The 16,957-nt window shown below is 35.5% G+C and overlaps 1 protein-coding gene and 1 long non-coding RNA gene across 2 annotated transcripts; one reads left to right on the top strand and one right to left on the bottom strand.

Moving 5' to 3' along the window:
* Positions 1–3,665: 3,665 nt before the first annotated feature.
* LOC108003862 (uncharacterized) lies at positions 3,666–13,836 on the bottom strand. The gene is made up of 10 exons (XM_017066405.3): positions 13,294–13,836; positions 8,818–8,973; positions 8,352–8,498; positions 7,023–7,125; positions 6,803–6,932; positions 6,163–6,324; positions 5,719–5,883; positions 4,945–5,273; positions 4,586–4,868; positions 3,666–4,494 (listed from the first exon to the last, which is right to left on the bottom strand). The coding sequence occupies exons 1-10, from the start codon at positions 13,324–13,326 to the stop codon at positions 4,275–4,277; spliced, it is 1,728 nt and encodes a 575-aa protein (XP_016921894.2). The 5' UTR covers positions 13,327–13,836; the 3' UTR covers positions 3,666–4,274.
* LOC108003863 (uncharacterized) lies at positions 11,123–15,653 on the top strand. The gene is made up of 3 exons (XR_001767124.3): positions 11,123–11,368; positions 14,440–14,652; positions 14,845–15,653. It is a non-coding gene; the product is annotated as an uncharacterized LOC108003863 (long non-coding RNA).
* Positions 15,654–16,957: the final 1,304 nt, after the last annotated feature.

Genomic DNA, 16,957 nt, shown 5'->3' with positions numbered 1-16,957 from the left:
TTTGTTTCGTTGCTGCTTCTTCAGTTTATCTTCGTTTCTCACGTGCATCAAAACTTTCATGTAATTTTCGTTCATTGAGACAATTTTTGGCATCGTGGTATCGATCACTCGTTCGTCTACAGTGTTCGACAGTGATTTCTGGTTTTTCGAAGATTCGAAATTTGATTTTTTTGGCTTGTGCCTCATTGTGATCTTGTAACGTGGCTTGCGATTGAAATTGAAAGAATTTAATGGGTTGAAGGAAGAACCGTCGAAATCGTTTTTGTTAAGTTCTTCGGTATTGTCCAGATTCCTTTGAGCATTCGAGGATAAACTTCCTTCCTGATCTAAGATAAAAGAAGCTTGCGTCGTGAACCCTTCGTTGGAATTAATCGATTGCCAAAATTTGTTCGTATTTGCATCATCTGAAGGTAACAATTGATTATCTTGTCCATTAATTTTGGAATATTCCGAATCGATCTGAGACGTTTGATGTTGAACAATTGGTTGTGCAGTAAAAATTCCAGACTCGATCATTGGAAGAGACGTCGTGATTCCTTGATAAACGGAATATGGTAAAAGATTTCCCACTCGCGACGAAGCTTGTAAATTATTTGGGCTCAAAGTTGTTGATTCTAGAATCAATGGAAGTTCTGTCGTAGTCACTTGATTTTCCATCGTTTTAAAATAATTCCAGAAGAGTTGACTGTAGCTGATAGTCGTTGGTTCCTCCCGAATACCTTCCAAATTGATCGAATCAACATCAGACGAAGAATTTCCATCAACCTCGTACCTGTATGGTTCCAAAGATTCTTTCCAATTTTCCAAATTTTTTCTCGAAGTTGTAACTTCTAATCCACGATCTGTGGCATCCTCCTTCATCTTCCTCCTCCTATTATTTTTTCTCTTATAATCATCACGTTTCTTGGATTCAGCCAAGACTTCTCTACCACTCTCTACCCTTACTTTCCCCAATTTACTTATCTCAATACCTTTCTCCAACTCTTCAGCTTCTCTTTCTATATCCTTCTGCAATTTTTCCGTTCCCTTCTCAGCGACAAACTTCGGATCCACAAAACCACTGTCATCTATCTTCGTGCTCGTCTCGTAACGATCACTGTTATCCTGTTTCTCGATCTTTTCAGATCGAATCTTTCCACTTTTCTTGGTACTTTTTTTACTTTCCGACTCATCATCATCGTCCTCATCCTCATCATCATCATCATCATCATCGTTCTCAGACTTCCTCCTAACATCCAATTGATCGTGAAGCTTCCTGTCGTATCCTTCTTTAAAATCAGCATCTCTGACGTGTCCAGCATGGTCATAAGCGGAGTCCTCATACCCTTCCTCGGTATACACCGTGTTCACTTTCGTATTTCTCACCACTTCCCTCAATCTTGCCGCATTTGCCTTCTCCTCATCGGATTCCGCGTTCTCTATCGCCTTCTTTCGCGGCAATTTCCTGTACGTGTCGATCTTCCTCACCTGGGCGTACACTTTTCTAGGTACAAATTCTAGGCTGACCTTTTTATCTTTGGGCACCTTGGCCCAATCACCTGGAGCAATGTATTTAGGTTTCGTTGGAACGTTTCTAGACTCTTCGTGGTCCGAGTAAGGTATGACGTGGTCAGGTGGACCTTCAGGCTCTTCTTCCTCCTCAGAGGAAGAAGAAGAAGAAGAATAATCTTCTGATTCGTCATCCGATGGATTTTTAAGCCTGTTGTGCACCACGGTCTCGGATGATTGAAGCAGATCCCGATCTTTCTGAGGAACGGTGGTCGATTGTACGATAACTGATTCATCTTTGGGGACGATGGCCTGTTGTGGCTCGCTGTCGTTTCTCGGACTTTGATCGGAATTGTGCGCATCCAACTGCACCGATTTCCCCTGAGAGACGAAAACCAGCAACAATATTAACAACACTTGATTCATCTCGTTATTGAGCGTTTGCCATTGCACGATCAATTGTTGCCACACCGAATAATCGCAAAAAACATCACTGTATATTTTTCTCACGCCACGGATGATGATAAAACCATCAATTCAGAAATATTTTTGGGAAAGTTAAAAATAATTAATAAGCGGAGGGTGCATATTTCTTAGTTTTTCCTCGACGCGATCAAAATTGAGAAAATTCCATGAAGATAAATCGTGAAACTAATGAAAATCGAGCATGCTCAGAATTCTATTCTTCGAATTTGAACGAATACACGAAAGATGTTTCGAATATCGGTTTCCAATAATTTTCGATTAGGATCTTGCGTCGAACTGCACTCGGCACGGTCCACCTGGTCTAATTTATATTTTCCAGCGGAACGGAAAGGCAGAAGTAGGGTTTGAAGCGTCACGTTGTTCACGGGACCGTGCAGAACCGAAGCGATAGAAGCGATTCTGTCACTCTCGATTGAGCCCCTTGAGATGGATCGTTTCACTGGAGAGGGGAAAAAAATAAAGAAATTCCAGTGGATCGCTCAGAATATCGTTAATCGTATGGATACTTTTTTTTTCTTTTTCTTTTTTCTGAGCCACTTTCTGCGGATTTTCGTCTAAATTGGATCGCACGACACGCTTTATTTCACGCTTTTCTGTGCACTTTCGAACGAATGTGACGAATACGATAAATATAGTATAAATATTAATTGGAGAATCTTGTCTTCTCGTTTAATTAAGAATTCTTTGCCACCACAGTTGTATATATAATTAATAAAAAATAGATGAATTAAAAATAGAATGAAAGTTTCTATTGTTCATTTTCCTGACGATTCGAATATATACGCAATTATTCTTCGAGGCGATGATACTCGTTTGTCGATAAAAATATTAAATAATTTATCTCTAATTGCGTACAATGTTTCTAATCGAATGATAGATATTACAGAAATAGAATTCTTGAATGAGCTATTCTCAGTAATTATTATTACATTCAATTCTAATTCGATGCAAACATTAATCACGTATCTTCTCTGAGATTATTATTGAATATTTATTGAGGACGCGTGGCCTCGAAACCAGTGAAAAAGAATAAAGTTTCTTTAATATCGTTATAATCGCATATTTCCTCTGTGAATATTTAAAAATAGTTAAGAAAAAAAAAAGGAAAAAGAACGTAGAATCTTAGAAACAATGGATCAAGTTTGAATTTCATTGCTAGCTTCGTTTTTTAGAATCAAACGGCTCTCGATAACGTTTCATCCGGAGGCAGCGAAGCGGAGAAAACTGTGGCTCGGGAGACACGGTTCGCGGATCGACGCGGAAAGGCCTGGTGCAATTGCCTCCGCAGAAGCTTGGCAAGCGAAACAAACGATTTACAGACGAGCGAGCTAAGCGAAACGTGCTCTTGAATTGTGGGCAGCACAACATTCCCCCGAAATTAACGTTAACATCATCGTAATTGGCCGAATCAACGCCGAGTTTTACATTTCTATAATATTTTACGTGCCACGAGGGAATCGCAAGAGTGGAAACAATTTAGAGAATATCATGCTTAAAGTATTGTAAATGCTTTGATATACAAAGTACGGCTTAATAGAAATGATTTGGACGGGAAGGAATGATTATTATTGTGTAAGGCGATTGTGAGATAAAAAGTAGGAGGTGTTTAGTAACAGGGATAAAGTCTTGTTCCTTCTTGATGGAGAGTAATGCAATTTTAATAACAAAAAAAAAAAAAAAAAGAAAAGAAATTCGCCGAGTTGAATGATTTATTTGATCGTTCACAGGACGATTAACATTTTATAATAATAAAAATCATTTATATAATATAAATAATAAAAAGTAGAGAGTAATAAATACGATAAAAATTCGAGCGACGTTACTTAACAGCAATGTGTTCTCAATTGCACCAGCCCAACATTCTGGTTCTATGTAATTACTTATACGGGTGTTAAACATCCACTACCGTTATAATTATAATACAATGAGTGAAACGTGATTTCAACGAGATATCACGACGCACATATAACACAATACTAAGCATCAAAATGATCTGAACATGATTTGCTGATTCGACGGATCAATTGTTAATTTAATTTCAATTTTTCCTTTATTCTCGAGTACAGAGAATAATTTAACACGAGTTAAAAAAAAGAAGCGACATTTTCCAGTCGTTCTCAAGATGAAAAGCTACATTTGTGAAACGAGTCGTTCACTAACGAATACGAATACTTTTTACGTAAGATCAACTATGAAACTACTTTGCGAAGTGTAATATCCATATTCCGATATATACTTTCGCTTCTACTTGGTCGGGAAGAAATAAAAGATCAGGTACTCTGAAAAATGGGGAACGGCGTTCAGGATGCAATCATCGGTTTCCACGAATTGGAATCGTTTTGTCCGGACACCGACGTGGTTTCAGACGACTGCAACTGCATCGCCTCCGGTCTGAAAAAATCGATAATCGGATGGTAATTGTAATTGATGCGCCTCTGCGGCTCCTGGTACTCGTCGTCGAAACCGCCATTTTGTAGCCTCGACGTGGCGTCCATTTCCAAATCGTACGGTTGACTATATCTACGCATATTCACGATTTCTTATTTATTATTTTTTTCTAAATACAACCCTTTCCTTTCCAACAACACTGATGATGACATTACAATATTACCTGTTTAAAATAGTGCTATTCACAGTTTCGGTATGATCTTCGATGTGAGACTCTCTTCTGTAAGGTGGTCTATTGGAAGGAGCCCTGTTTGGTCTGGATTTCAATAAAGGTCCAGTGTATCCCGGTGCTCTGGTGTTCGGTGCATGCTGTTGGGGCAATTTATCGAACGGCCTCGAACTCGTAGCCGAAGGTTTCTTGTTCTGTCTTGTTCTTACAGGGAGCGTGAACGACGTTGGTCGACTCGGTGCAGTCTCTATGCTTCCAGGCTTCTTGCTATTCGAGACTAGAAAATTGTAGATATATGTTTTATCCCCCGCAAACTTCGAAGAGGAAAAATCAATTTTCTTTGTTCCACGTACCGACAGCGGAATCGAAATTACTGGACGAAATAAACTTGTTGAAATAATTCAGCTTCGAGGACGATTCCTCGAAGTCGTCTTTTTGCTCGCTGGTGATGAAATCGGAGCCAGGAAAGGATTCCTTGATCCTGGCAGGTTGGTCCTTTTGATGAGGAGGGAAAATTTCCGCGTAACCGTGCACGTGACAATTGCAGCAAGTTGGCACCTTGAAAATGTCCATGTGCAAGCCCAATTTGTTGTCCCACGTTAGAAGCCTGTGATAATTGTACACTTGCGAGCAGGAAGAACGATAATTTTCGGATATGAAAGCGCAGCTTGCTTGTGGATTCCTGGAAAATGGAATTTTAAGATAAATTTGAAATTAGAACTCATTTTCTTCGATTGAATATAATTAACGTAGCATTAAAGAACGAATATTTATTGATGATACATGACGTACAATCGTAGATCGTGATCAATCGATTCTACTTGCTTGAACTCGACGCCACAAAGAAGATGTTTTGTTTAACGGCGTGTAACAGAGTAGATATTCAATTTCTAAAAGTTAGAGTGAAGATAAATTCGATAAATTTTACGGGAAAGTGTTCGGGCTCGATTTAAAATAAATCAACGGAACGAATAATCGAGGTAACGCTCGCTTCTTCGACCAAATAGGAAGTTTTTGCTTCCTATTGCTAACCGTGACTAAACAGTTTAACTTGTAAGACGACGAAAATGTTATACCGGATTATATTGATTTTTACGTAACATCTCGTGCAAATTAATCCAACTTACGAGCATTTCTCTAATCGCAATGTTTGCGTATGCTCCCCAGTGTTTATTATGTATTTCCAAACACCGGAAGCAGCTCTTGCCAATTGCGGACGCGCGTATTTGATCACCGATGGACACGTGAAACCCTCTTCCACATTTTCGAACGATGGATTCAAATCTGATCTCCTAAAATTGAATAAGAGAAATGCAATTATATACAAAAATAATTTAAGATGTAAAAGAATTTAAATATTCTTAAATAAAATAATAAAATATTTATAAAAATTATTGAGCTTATATTCTACGTATTTAAGTTCTTTTTTTAAATTTCTAACATTCGAATTTTTCTTATTAATGTTAAAAATTCAACGTACTATTCAGCGTTGCATCGCTGTCGACGCAGTTGCCATTCAGCAAGGGGCATATATGCGTATATATTTTGCTATCGTGTAATTACAATCTTACCTTCTAATTTCGTTATTCTCGTATCGATTTTCATATTTATTTTGCAAAGGCAATGCAACCGGAAGAGTCTCGGCAGAGTCGTCAAAATCTTGCGACTTGTAATCAGTCAACAAGGCAGCGACCATCTCCTTGTTGCTCCTCAAACTTCTCGCGATGGCCTCGCTGAAAGTGATTTCGATTAACGTGATGTAAAATAAATTAATTCAGAGATAAATATTTCGATTCAGTCAACATTCGACTCTTCCAAACAACAATAATCCGTCTAACGATTATCGAACGAGATCGAAATGTTCGTAACAAAACGTGGAGGAAAGGAAAGGAAAGTACCTTTCATAACTTCCTCCCTCATCTTTCAACCCGTAATTTTCTAATTAAATGGCAATGTTTATGGGAATACGAAAGTCGAAACCAGGATTGTGCAATTCGAACAATTCGAATTACAGGAAAGAGAAAGAGAGAGAGAGAGAGAGCGCTTTCTTCCGCTTTATTTAACGAGTTACGTTTCTACGTTCATTGTGAGACGACTAATTAACTTACGAATTATTGTCGTTCATTCAGAGAAAGTTTAACTTTTGAACGGGAATCAAATGGATTAATTGCGTAATAGTAAATAGAGAAGGAAAGTGGAAGCAAAACTTACTGCGGATAATCAACAGCTTCCAGACAGACTGTCTTTGTGAAGAAAGTACATTCGTTCTCGGTTGGATCTCGTTTTTTTGTTTCCGTGGGTCGCCTAAGTGGTCTTATCAGAGATGGCGATCTGGATAGATCTGCGAATTGTTTTTTTTTTCATCGAATGTTACAGTATAATTGGAAATTGTTGGTCGAATTTTTATTATTATTTTATTTATCTCAATAACCTGTGAAAACGTTCCTTCGATTTAAAGGTGCTGGTCTTCTTGGAGATGGTCGATAACTGGGTCGTTTCCTTAAATTGGGCCTTACGATTTTCAATTCTTGTGGCTGCAAATAAATACATAAAAATATCATCTATCGAGTTAATTTTAATTAAAATTCTTTCTAGTGAAATTGTGAAGATTATATCGTTTAAGTAGAGTTTTTTATTTCTCTTATTGGACGGATTATACCGTAAATTTCAATTTCAGTTTATCGGTGGAGAAATCTCGATCAACGCTTAACAACGCGTGTCACTCGTATACATTTTAACCTGATTTCTGATTAACTTTCCTGAGAGGAAAGTCTCAACATCGTATGAGAAATTTACATAAGTTTGCCCGTGATCCTTACGAGAATTACGAGCAGCAATGATGATAAATACATCGCTGATAAAGATTTCTTCCGTGAAAGTGTGCATGGAAGAAAATAAATCCTATCATTTCAAATAAAAGTTTTCCCGTGGAAAATTTTACGGATCAGAAGAGATGAAGAAACGTAACATAACCATGTTCTTTCTAGACTATTAAACTATTCATTATTTTTAATTAAGTCGTTTACTTTATACACGGAGATTTATATATACGCGTTCTTATAAACGCGACGTTCGAAGAAGAGGTATGGAATAATTTTAGAAATCTGTATAACGGTGAACTTGTTCCATCCATAGGACGGATTTTTGCGACTAAAGTTAAAGAGCAGAAAGTTGGAGGCCGAAAATAATTATACGAAATGGCGCTCATATGTGACAAAATTGTACGCCTTGATGTGATTTACGATAGAAAGGGGCTCCAAACGTCAGACTTTCTAAGAGTGTTTCCCAGTAACGAGGCGAACAGTCGTCGATCTCTCGTACGAGATACAATGATATGGAAGAAAGAAGTATTTAAAAAGAATTTCAAGATTCAGAAATTTCCTTATTTCCTCCACGTAGAAGTACGTTGAACCTTGTACGGTCAGAAACGTAGTCGAAGTTAAATCACCGCTTGCTACTCGATATTTATGGTTTGTACAAAACGAGTCACTTTCCCTTACAAGGTGTTGAAACTTTGTCGTCGAGATGAATAAATAAAAGATTCATCTCAAGTCGATAAAGGACGGATGCAAGATTTATAATCATCGCGTCATCGTTCTCGCGATCGGAAAAGGGTCAATTGCGAGGCATAGAAAGAGAATGGAGAATAAACAAATGTTTTTCTTTCTACTTAGTAAGTCTTTGTTTTGACAATTAATTCTGATAAATTTCATTGGAAAAAAATTTTTTTTTCGAATAATTAACTCGCGATATCACTTACCTCGGGTAATTCTTCCACCGTTTCCTCGTCGCCAGTGGCATCATCAGATACGATTTTGACAATGTCCATATTTCTCGATAGAGCAAGCTCCCTGCTGCCATTTTGTCGGCTTCCGTTGGTCAGAAGGGCACGAACCTTTTCCAATCTCTATCGAATTTGACAGGAAAATACATACTTATTTTCTTAAATCTCATCTCTAAAATAATTATTCCCCAAATTACACGGTTTCGAATTCATTTTTATTACACCATGAAAAAGGTATAATAAAATTCGAAGAGAAGCACGATCGTCAATGTGCAATTTCTCTAATAAACATGGATGGTATTCATTCTATACAAGTATCCTTTCACGTTTCTCATCAACGCGTCAACGATACGTTTAACACGTTAAATTAATTGCAATTAACCCGGCCAAGTCGACATTTATGCGTTATTTAAGAAAGTACTTAGAAATTTATTTCACTCACGCTCTCTCGTACTTGATCCGTCCTGTTCTTAAGATCGTCGTTCGTCAACGTGACATCTGTCTCGTTACTTTCTTTATGATCATTATCGAGCTTCGCATTGTCCTTTGGATTCTTCTTCTCTGCCCTCACGTCGATCGAGGATAGTAGCACGAACGCCTGAAAAATTAAGACGAATCTCATTGTTATCGTGCCGAAATTTTTGTGGATATTTTATTGAACATTATCTATCTTCTCGCGTGATCAATTATGTTTTCACCCGACGAAATTAATTTACTTTCCACGGCATAACGTTCTACATCGCGCTTTCCATGCTATGCGTGGTATTTAGATTTCGATTTCCATTCAAATAATATAATATAATTCGTATAATATAATAAATATGAAATTGCGCTTAGAGAACTTTTTATTTTTCCTCTTTTTTTCTTTTTCTCGTTTAGTTTGGACATTTTGAAAGGATAAAATATCGATTAATATCCCTATTGACTCCCGTCATAAAAGTTTGTTAATTCAATACAAAATTTTAACCGTGGACTATGAAATTTTATGCGAGTGATCGTAAATTTTTATATTTCCCATCAACGATTGATTTAAGCCGGACAAACCATACATATGAATATTAATTGCAAACGTTAAATATTTACAGATTCGTAAATATAATTAATTTTTCCTCCTTTCATCCATTCCTTCATAAAACACGATTTATTAAATAATATTTATTTATAAATAAAGGAAGAGAATATATTCATAATTTTTTTTTTTTTTATGTATACAACAATATATCACGTGTTGTTACTTTCAGATGAACAGAACCTATAATTAATTTCTCTTTTTATTTCATACTAAAGCACAGAATTCACTCGAATGAGTATATTTTTCCCTTTCCTTCGCCTCTAACACTAAATCACGTGTCATTTTCAGATGAACAAAACCTGTAATTAATCCTTCCCCTTCCCTTCCACAGGATTTATTGAATGAAGCTTATATAAACGAAGGAAAAGAACGCTACTCATTCAGAGAGTACTTCTCTTCCGTTTTTTTGTTCCTTATCTCGTTCAAATGATCCTTTCGCTCTCATCATTCATTGTAATCGAATAAAATTTTCCAGACACAATGCCGCGATTATTTTCGTTGTATCGAGAAAGAATTGATCGCGAAAGGAAACGCATACGCGAGCTTCTGGATCTCGCGTATATCGCGGAAAGGATCTCGATTTCGATGGAAACGTTAATTCCCCTCAACCGGAAGTGGACGTTGTAACGTGACGGCGCGTAACACTCGTGAAATCGTCGTGAAAACAGCGAGCGGGGCACGTGTCGATCTCGAGTGAAATTACGCCGATTTTTCGCCGAACTGAGAAATGATAAAATAGCGGATACGATTCGCCTAGTACAGGTGAAAGTCGCACGTTTCGAATTGGAATGGATAGTTTCGAGAAAAAAAAAAGAAGAAAAATGGAATTAACTGTGCGTGCATTTAACAAGAATTGGATACGAGATTAATAATTTTGATTGATGATGAATTATTCATACGTGGAATTTTTTTCGTTTCGTGATTTATTAAAATGATAATTAAAATTTGATAATATTTTCTAGGTGAAATTCTGTCCTCTAGGATATTTGAGAGAAAGAGTAGTCACTTTTTGACGAGTAGAATTTTTAAAATTTCTAATAAATTTCGTCTATTGATTTTTAGAATGAATATTAAATCGATGACGATCCGGTGCATAGGATAATACTTTCCATTTATCAAGTTTACCCAATTCTTCTGTATTTGAATTTGAATGAATGGTTGTGTAACTTTCACGTTGATGCAGAATCTTGGACAGAATAGTACTTTCTAAAATATGAATTTAATAATATCAGGCACCTGTTCACAATATCGAGTATCAAGTGATATTACCCTAAGTGACATTATCCTAAAAAAAAACCATAAAACCATAAAATATAATAAATATTACATTTTTTAAATTATATCTCATAACAATTGATTATTTTCAAATTCTTCTGATTATTGATATTCATTCACGATTTCTCATTTCTCTCATATTGATACCACAGATCGTATCGCATAAATCATGGGTGGTCTCACAAAAGTGATCCAAGATCTATCCAACATCAGGTTTACATGTATTAAAGATGATATACTATCTTGCATTTGTATCATTTATCTGAAAGATCAAATATACTTTGTACAGTATCAGTTTCTTATCAACTAACAATTCCATTATCGTGTTATTTGTCCTCTCGATAAGAATATATCTCCACTACTACTACTATTACTACTACTACTACTACTACTCTATTATTCCTACACAGAGATCCGAATTTTCTCGAGGATCAGGATTGAAAGTCGAAATGTGGGTGCGAGAAACGTTAACGTTGCCAATACAGAAAGTAGAAGATGTAACGAGACATGAAAAGACTCTCGCGATCGTGTTACATGAAATAACCATAAACGTGGAAATTCCAACATATCCTCTTCTTCGTTTGCAATCGGCGGTGACCTAGTAACCATGATGCTCAACAGGAGGAGGAGGAGGTACGATTTCACTGTGAGTGATCTTTTTTTTTTCTTCTTCTTCTTCTTCTTCTTTTATTTCATATCTAGGATGTTCATCAATTGTTGGCAAATAACGCACGATTTTCAGGATATTTTGTAACAGAGTTGCCATTTTCACGATTATTTTTCTGAAACTCGTATAACGCGTTTCCTTCTGTTATTTGATCAATATTCGTTTTTCCTTTCGTATCTTTACGAATTAGAGAATTAAATAGGTACAATAGATCTCTATGATCTATGGATTGTATATAGGAAGCGAATAAAGAAGGATTTTTCAAATTCCATTAGATGTTAAATTAACATCATCCTACGCATCAAGTTGATGAAGATAAAGAATTATTATTATTATCTAAGATAATACGCAATACATTATCCTCATTTTTAATTTCTTGAAATTAATTATATTATTATCAAACTTGCAAACTCTGTAATTAACTACATCAACTTTCGAGTATCATATTGTATTATAATGAGTTACAAATTTTGAAGGAGGAACTTCGTTATTTAAATGTCTGCGCATGAATGAAAAAAAAATAATAATAATAATAGAATAATAAGAGAGACTTTCTATCAACGTACGTGTGTAAAGATCTTCTTTTATAAGATTTCCTCCGTGCAAGATCTTTTCTTGTTTTTCTTTATTACAAGTATCAACAGTGATAATATTCTCCATTTACAAAACTTTCTTGAACCTTAGATTATCATCGACAACTTTCACCATGCTTATCGATCTAAGATGTTATCCATTCGTGAATTATAATCTGGATCTATTGATTTATTCCGATATATTGGATCGAATCTTCAATGAAACTTAATATACTAAATAATAAATGTAATTATTCAATTAAAAAATCATATATATAATTTTTAAGTATGGAAAAAGTTAAAAAAATTAAATTACATCGTACATCTTATAATTCGTATTATTATTATTATTTTATAAATATGTATGTTTATCTATTTACTTCACTTTTGATAAAATTTGATCGTACATTTTTTACAGAATAAAATTAAAGCAAATTGGAAATGTCATTGTAAAATTATATCAACAATATTATATTATACATTATTTTCATAAATTATTTATCACATCATCTCACACATTTTTTTTTAAATAATCGCATTATCCAAGTAACCAAGTAACCAACAAATACCTACACATAAATTGCATCCTATTATATGTAATTTTATCAATCAAACACGAGTCAATGACGAATAGAGAAAAATATGTATTTAAAAAATCTAATTCTCTGACAGGATAGAAAACGAAGAGAAGAGTGAATTGATCGATCAAACATAGGAAACATAGGAAATCATTAGCATGTTCGATCAATGATTTGATATTTTTAATCTTCGATAGATATTTCACTAGCCGTGAGAGGGAATTCGAGGCAATTAAGGGAATCTAGTTACTTTTCCTGGTTCCACTGGGTTACCAGATCAAGGCCACGCAAAGGTTGTTCCACTTTATATAAAGAGAACTACGACAGATGCGAGTTTAGTTTTTTTTTCTAACGAAGAGATGAAAATTTTCTTTGAAATTTTGACAAAGAATTTGTAAGATTTTCGTTTATAGATTACAAGTTTGATAAATAACGAAACAAATTTAAAACAATATCAAATTGATTATTAATGATTATTCAAATAATATATTTTTACTTAGAAATTTTTCAAGAAAGTATTACTTCTATAAATCACTAATATATTAAAAACTTTCTTGTATCAATCATTGTTATAACGTTTATGCATCAAGTCCATGAAAGTTTCTCGTGATTATAAAAACATGAGATACAAGATTCAATTAATCTCCAACAAATTGATGAAAGTAGAATTCGTAAATTGAAAATAGTACAATATCCACATATTAATATCTACATTAACAATATTACGGTTAATAAAAATTGATAAATATCTTACCACCGTGAGAAAAAGCAATCCTCGTGCCATCATTCTTCCCTCGCGCGATCTCTCATCAAAACGTTCCCTCTTCCTTCTAATCCACAAAACCACATTCACTATCACCACCAAATATTTCGATCAATCCAATTGATGCTCAACACAAAATATATTTCCAATTCTAATTTCTCGACCCTCGAGCCTCAATTCAAATTCGCCGAGAACATCCCTCTTCGATCATTCGCCCATCCCCTCGACTTCCTCCCAAAAAAGTGAAAACCAAAAAAAATCTTCCGATCCCTCCAACCGCAGTCTCCCCTTTAACCAATTAATCGACGTTAGAGATTTCTTGTTCCTCGTCTACGAAACGGGCAACACGATCGCGGAACAACGACGTTTCGCTCGAGAGGACGAAAAATTGTGCGCTCGTGGAGGCGCGCCGACCTCTGGATCCGGCCTGTGCACGCTCCTCGTCTTCATCAGATGGAAGGAGACGCGGTGGAGAAGAAGAAGAATCGCGGGCCCGATGCCTGCCCGCCGGCTCCCACGTGGGGATAATGTAGGAACGAGCGTGCCTCGGGTCCTGCGTGGTTCCCCCTTCGTCGAGCCGTGACCGAGAAAACCGGACGGCCGGATAAGCGTGTCGTGTATTTGGAGAGGAGGAAGAAGTCGGCCACTCGCGACCTCCTCTTCCTCCTTCTCCTCCGCCTCCTCGTCGACCGGATACGGCTTTAGTCGAGGGAAGTAAGGACAGAGTGGTGGTCCCCTGCGTCACCCTCGACGCGATGACACGTGACGTATTCACTGTACGATCTTCGCTCTTCCTTCCCTCTTATCCTTCCCTTTCCCTTCTTTCTTATTTTTACCGGATCAAACGACGTTTGTAAACGATTGTTGAGCACGATATTTTTAATATTTTTTAAGGAGTTTATTCTGATTTTGATGTGTATATACAAGATCGGTCTGATTTCGTGGCGAGAAAGTTAGAGTATTTTAGAAAGTTGGGTGTAATGCGTTAATCGATGTCGATGTACTGGCATAGTAAATATATAGAGAATTGATAAATATTCACGTGTACAGATGTTAATGGATAAATAGGGACGACTATTATATTTGTGAAATATAGTGCTCCATATTCTCGTGTAAATAAACTTTCTTCTCTTGCAGCGCTTCGGGATTCGTCTTACATACATACATTTGTTGAACATTTACATACATACTTACATACATTTCTAATGGTGCATGTCGATAGAATCGGAGGGTGAAAGCGAGCAATCGTTTCCGAATCGAATGGTTTCGAGTTAAACCTGCAATCAATGTTCGTCACTCTCTCATGAGGTTTTCGAAGGAAATTTCTAAAGTATTCAAGATTCGTAGTTTGTAAGTGGTAATATTCTGCATGAAAATGAACGGTTAATGCAATACACGAAGCTATAGAATTGTGAATAAAATTAATTTGATTAATTTGAGATAAGAGAACTAATTTTAGATATCTATTGATATAATTAAAACTTGAATTTTCTTCGTACTTTTATTATTTATAGAATTTTCAGTCAAACTATTATGTTTTAGGTGTAAGATATATCGAAAATGCAAAGAAATTATATATAATATTCTCATAATGATTTGAAAAATTCAATAGAAATTCATAACAATTCACAAATACATTAAAAATTTCAATAATAAAATTGATATGGAAAATATATTTAAAAATTTATGCCTTGAATATAAAATTTCGGCAAGGAAATTTTTTAAAATACAAATTCTCAAACAGAAATGTATGTAAAGGTAAGAATAAAAGGGATAAATATTAGAATTAAATAAAATGGTAAAAAAATAATAGAAAAATTATTTCTTGCAAACATGAAATCACAATACAATAAGTATGCAAATGTAAGTATAACAGGTAAGTTAAATTCATTAAATTCATTACAAAAAGAAAATCTTAAACGTGTCATTACATATTGAATTATATCCTCCTACTACAAAACCGATAAATTGATCAAAAATTGTTCTACAAAATATTTTGATATTTAATTAGAAAAACATACTTCTAGAAGAGATGGCTCGCGAAATTTTTCGTAAAATTATTAATTTGGTAGTTATTCGACCTCGCCGAGAATTTTGTGATACTCCACAAAATTCTCAGCGAGGGCCAAGAAACCGTCATCGACATAAGAGGGGGCTTGTGTCGATCAAATGGCGGCTTCAATAGATAGCGATGCCGGTGTGGCCCCGGCATCGCTAAAAACATTTGGGGGGGATTTCATCCGCTCTCAGGAAAGTATCAAAAAGAGAAAAAGCACGGGAAGTACCGGAACTGTTCGAAAACAGATTCCGATGCTTCCAAAAGGTAAGCCAGGCCACCGTGGGGGTTTTAGCCGGTAAGAGTCCGGCACTACCTCGGCCTCTTCCCCCAAAAGAGGCCAAGGTGTCCTATGAGGATTTCCCCCACGTAAAAAAAAAAAAAAAAAAAAAAACTTGGAAATTTTTAGTTAAAATCTTGAATCTTCATTATGAGAACATAAATCTAAAAAAAACATGAGTACGAGGAATTCACAAAAATTAATTCAAGATTTAAGCTAAAATTTCCGATTTTTTAGAAAATGTAAAGAGATGGTACAGAAAAATTATAATAAAACACAATCTTATAAATACTCTCGTCAAAATTTTCTACTTTTTAACAGGAGAATATGATATGTAAAGAGGTGGCACTAAAGAATTTTAACAGAGCGCGAATTTTTAAAGTATCGTCCAAATTTTCGACTTTTTAACAGGAGAATATGATATGTAAGGAGGTGGCATTAAGGAATTTTAACAGAGTGCGAATTTTTAATGTATCGTCCAAATTTCGACTTTTTAACAGGAGAATATGATATGTAAAGAGGTGGCACTAAAGAATTTTAACAGAGAGCCAATTCTTAAAGTTTCTTAAAATTTCTCGCCCAAATTTCCGACTTTTTAACAGGAGAATATGATGTGTAAAGAGGTGGCACTAAAAATTTTAACAGAGGGCCAATTCTTAAAGTTTCTTAAAATTTCTCGCCCAAATTTCCGACTTTTTAACAGGAGAATATGATGTGTAAAGAGGTGGCACTAAAAATTTTAACAGAGGGCCAATTCTTAAAGTTTCTTAAAATTTCTCGCCCAAATTTCCGACTTTTTAACAGGAGAATATGATGTGTAAAGAGGTGGCACTAAAAATTTTAACAGAGGGCCAATTCTTAAAGTTTCTTAAAATTTCTCGCCCAAATTTCCGACTTTTTAACAGGAGAATATGATGTGTAAAGAGGTGGCACTAAAAATTTTAACAGAGGGCCAATTCTTAAAGTTTCTTAAAATTTCTCGCCCAAATTTCCGACTTTTAACAGGAGAATATGATGTGTAAAGAGGTGGCACTAAAAATTTTAACAGAGGGCCAATTCTTAAAGTTTCTTAAAATTTCTCGCCCAAATTTCCGACTTTTTAACAGGAGAATATGATGTGTAAAGAGGTGGCACTAAAAATTTTAACAGAGGGCCAATTCTTAAAGTTTCTTAAAATTTCTCGCCCAAATTTCCGACTTTTTAACAGGAGAATATGATGTGTAAAGAGGTGGCACTAAAAATTTTAACAGAGGGCCAATTCTTAAAGTTTCTTAAAATTTCTCGCCCAAATTTCCGACTTTTTAACAGGAGAATATGAT

This window comes from Apis cerana, linkage group LG12, assembly GCF_029169275.1.
Source record: "Apis cerana isolate GH-2021 linkage group LG12, AcerK_1.0, whole genome shotgun sequence".
NCBI lineage: Eukaryota > Metazoa > Arthropoda > Insecta > Hymenoptera > Apidae > Apis > Apis cerana.
The sequence above is the reverse complement of the archived record's forward strand: the minus strand, read 5'-3'. Positions and strand labels throughout refer to the sequence as shown.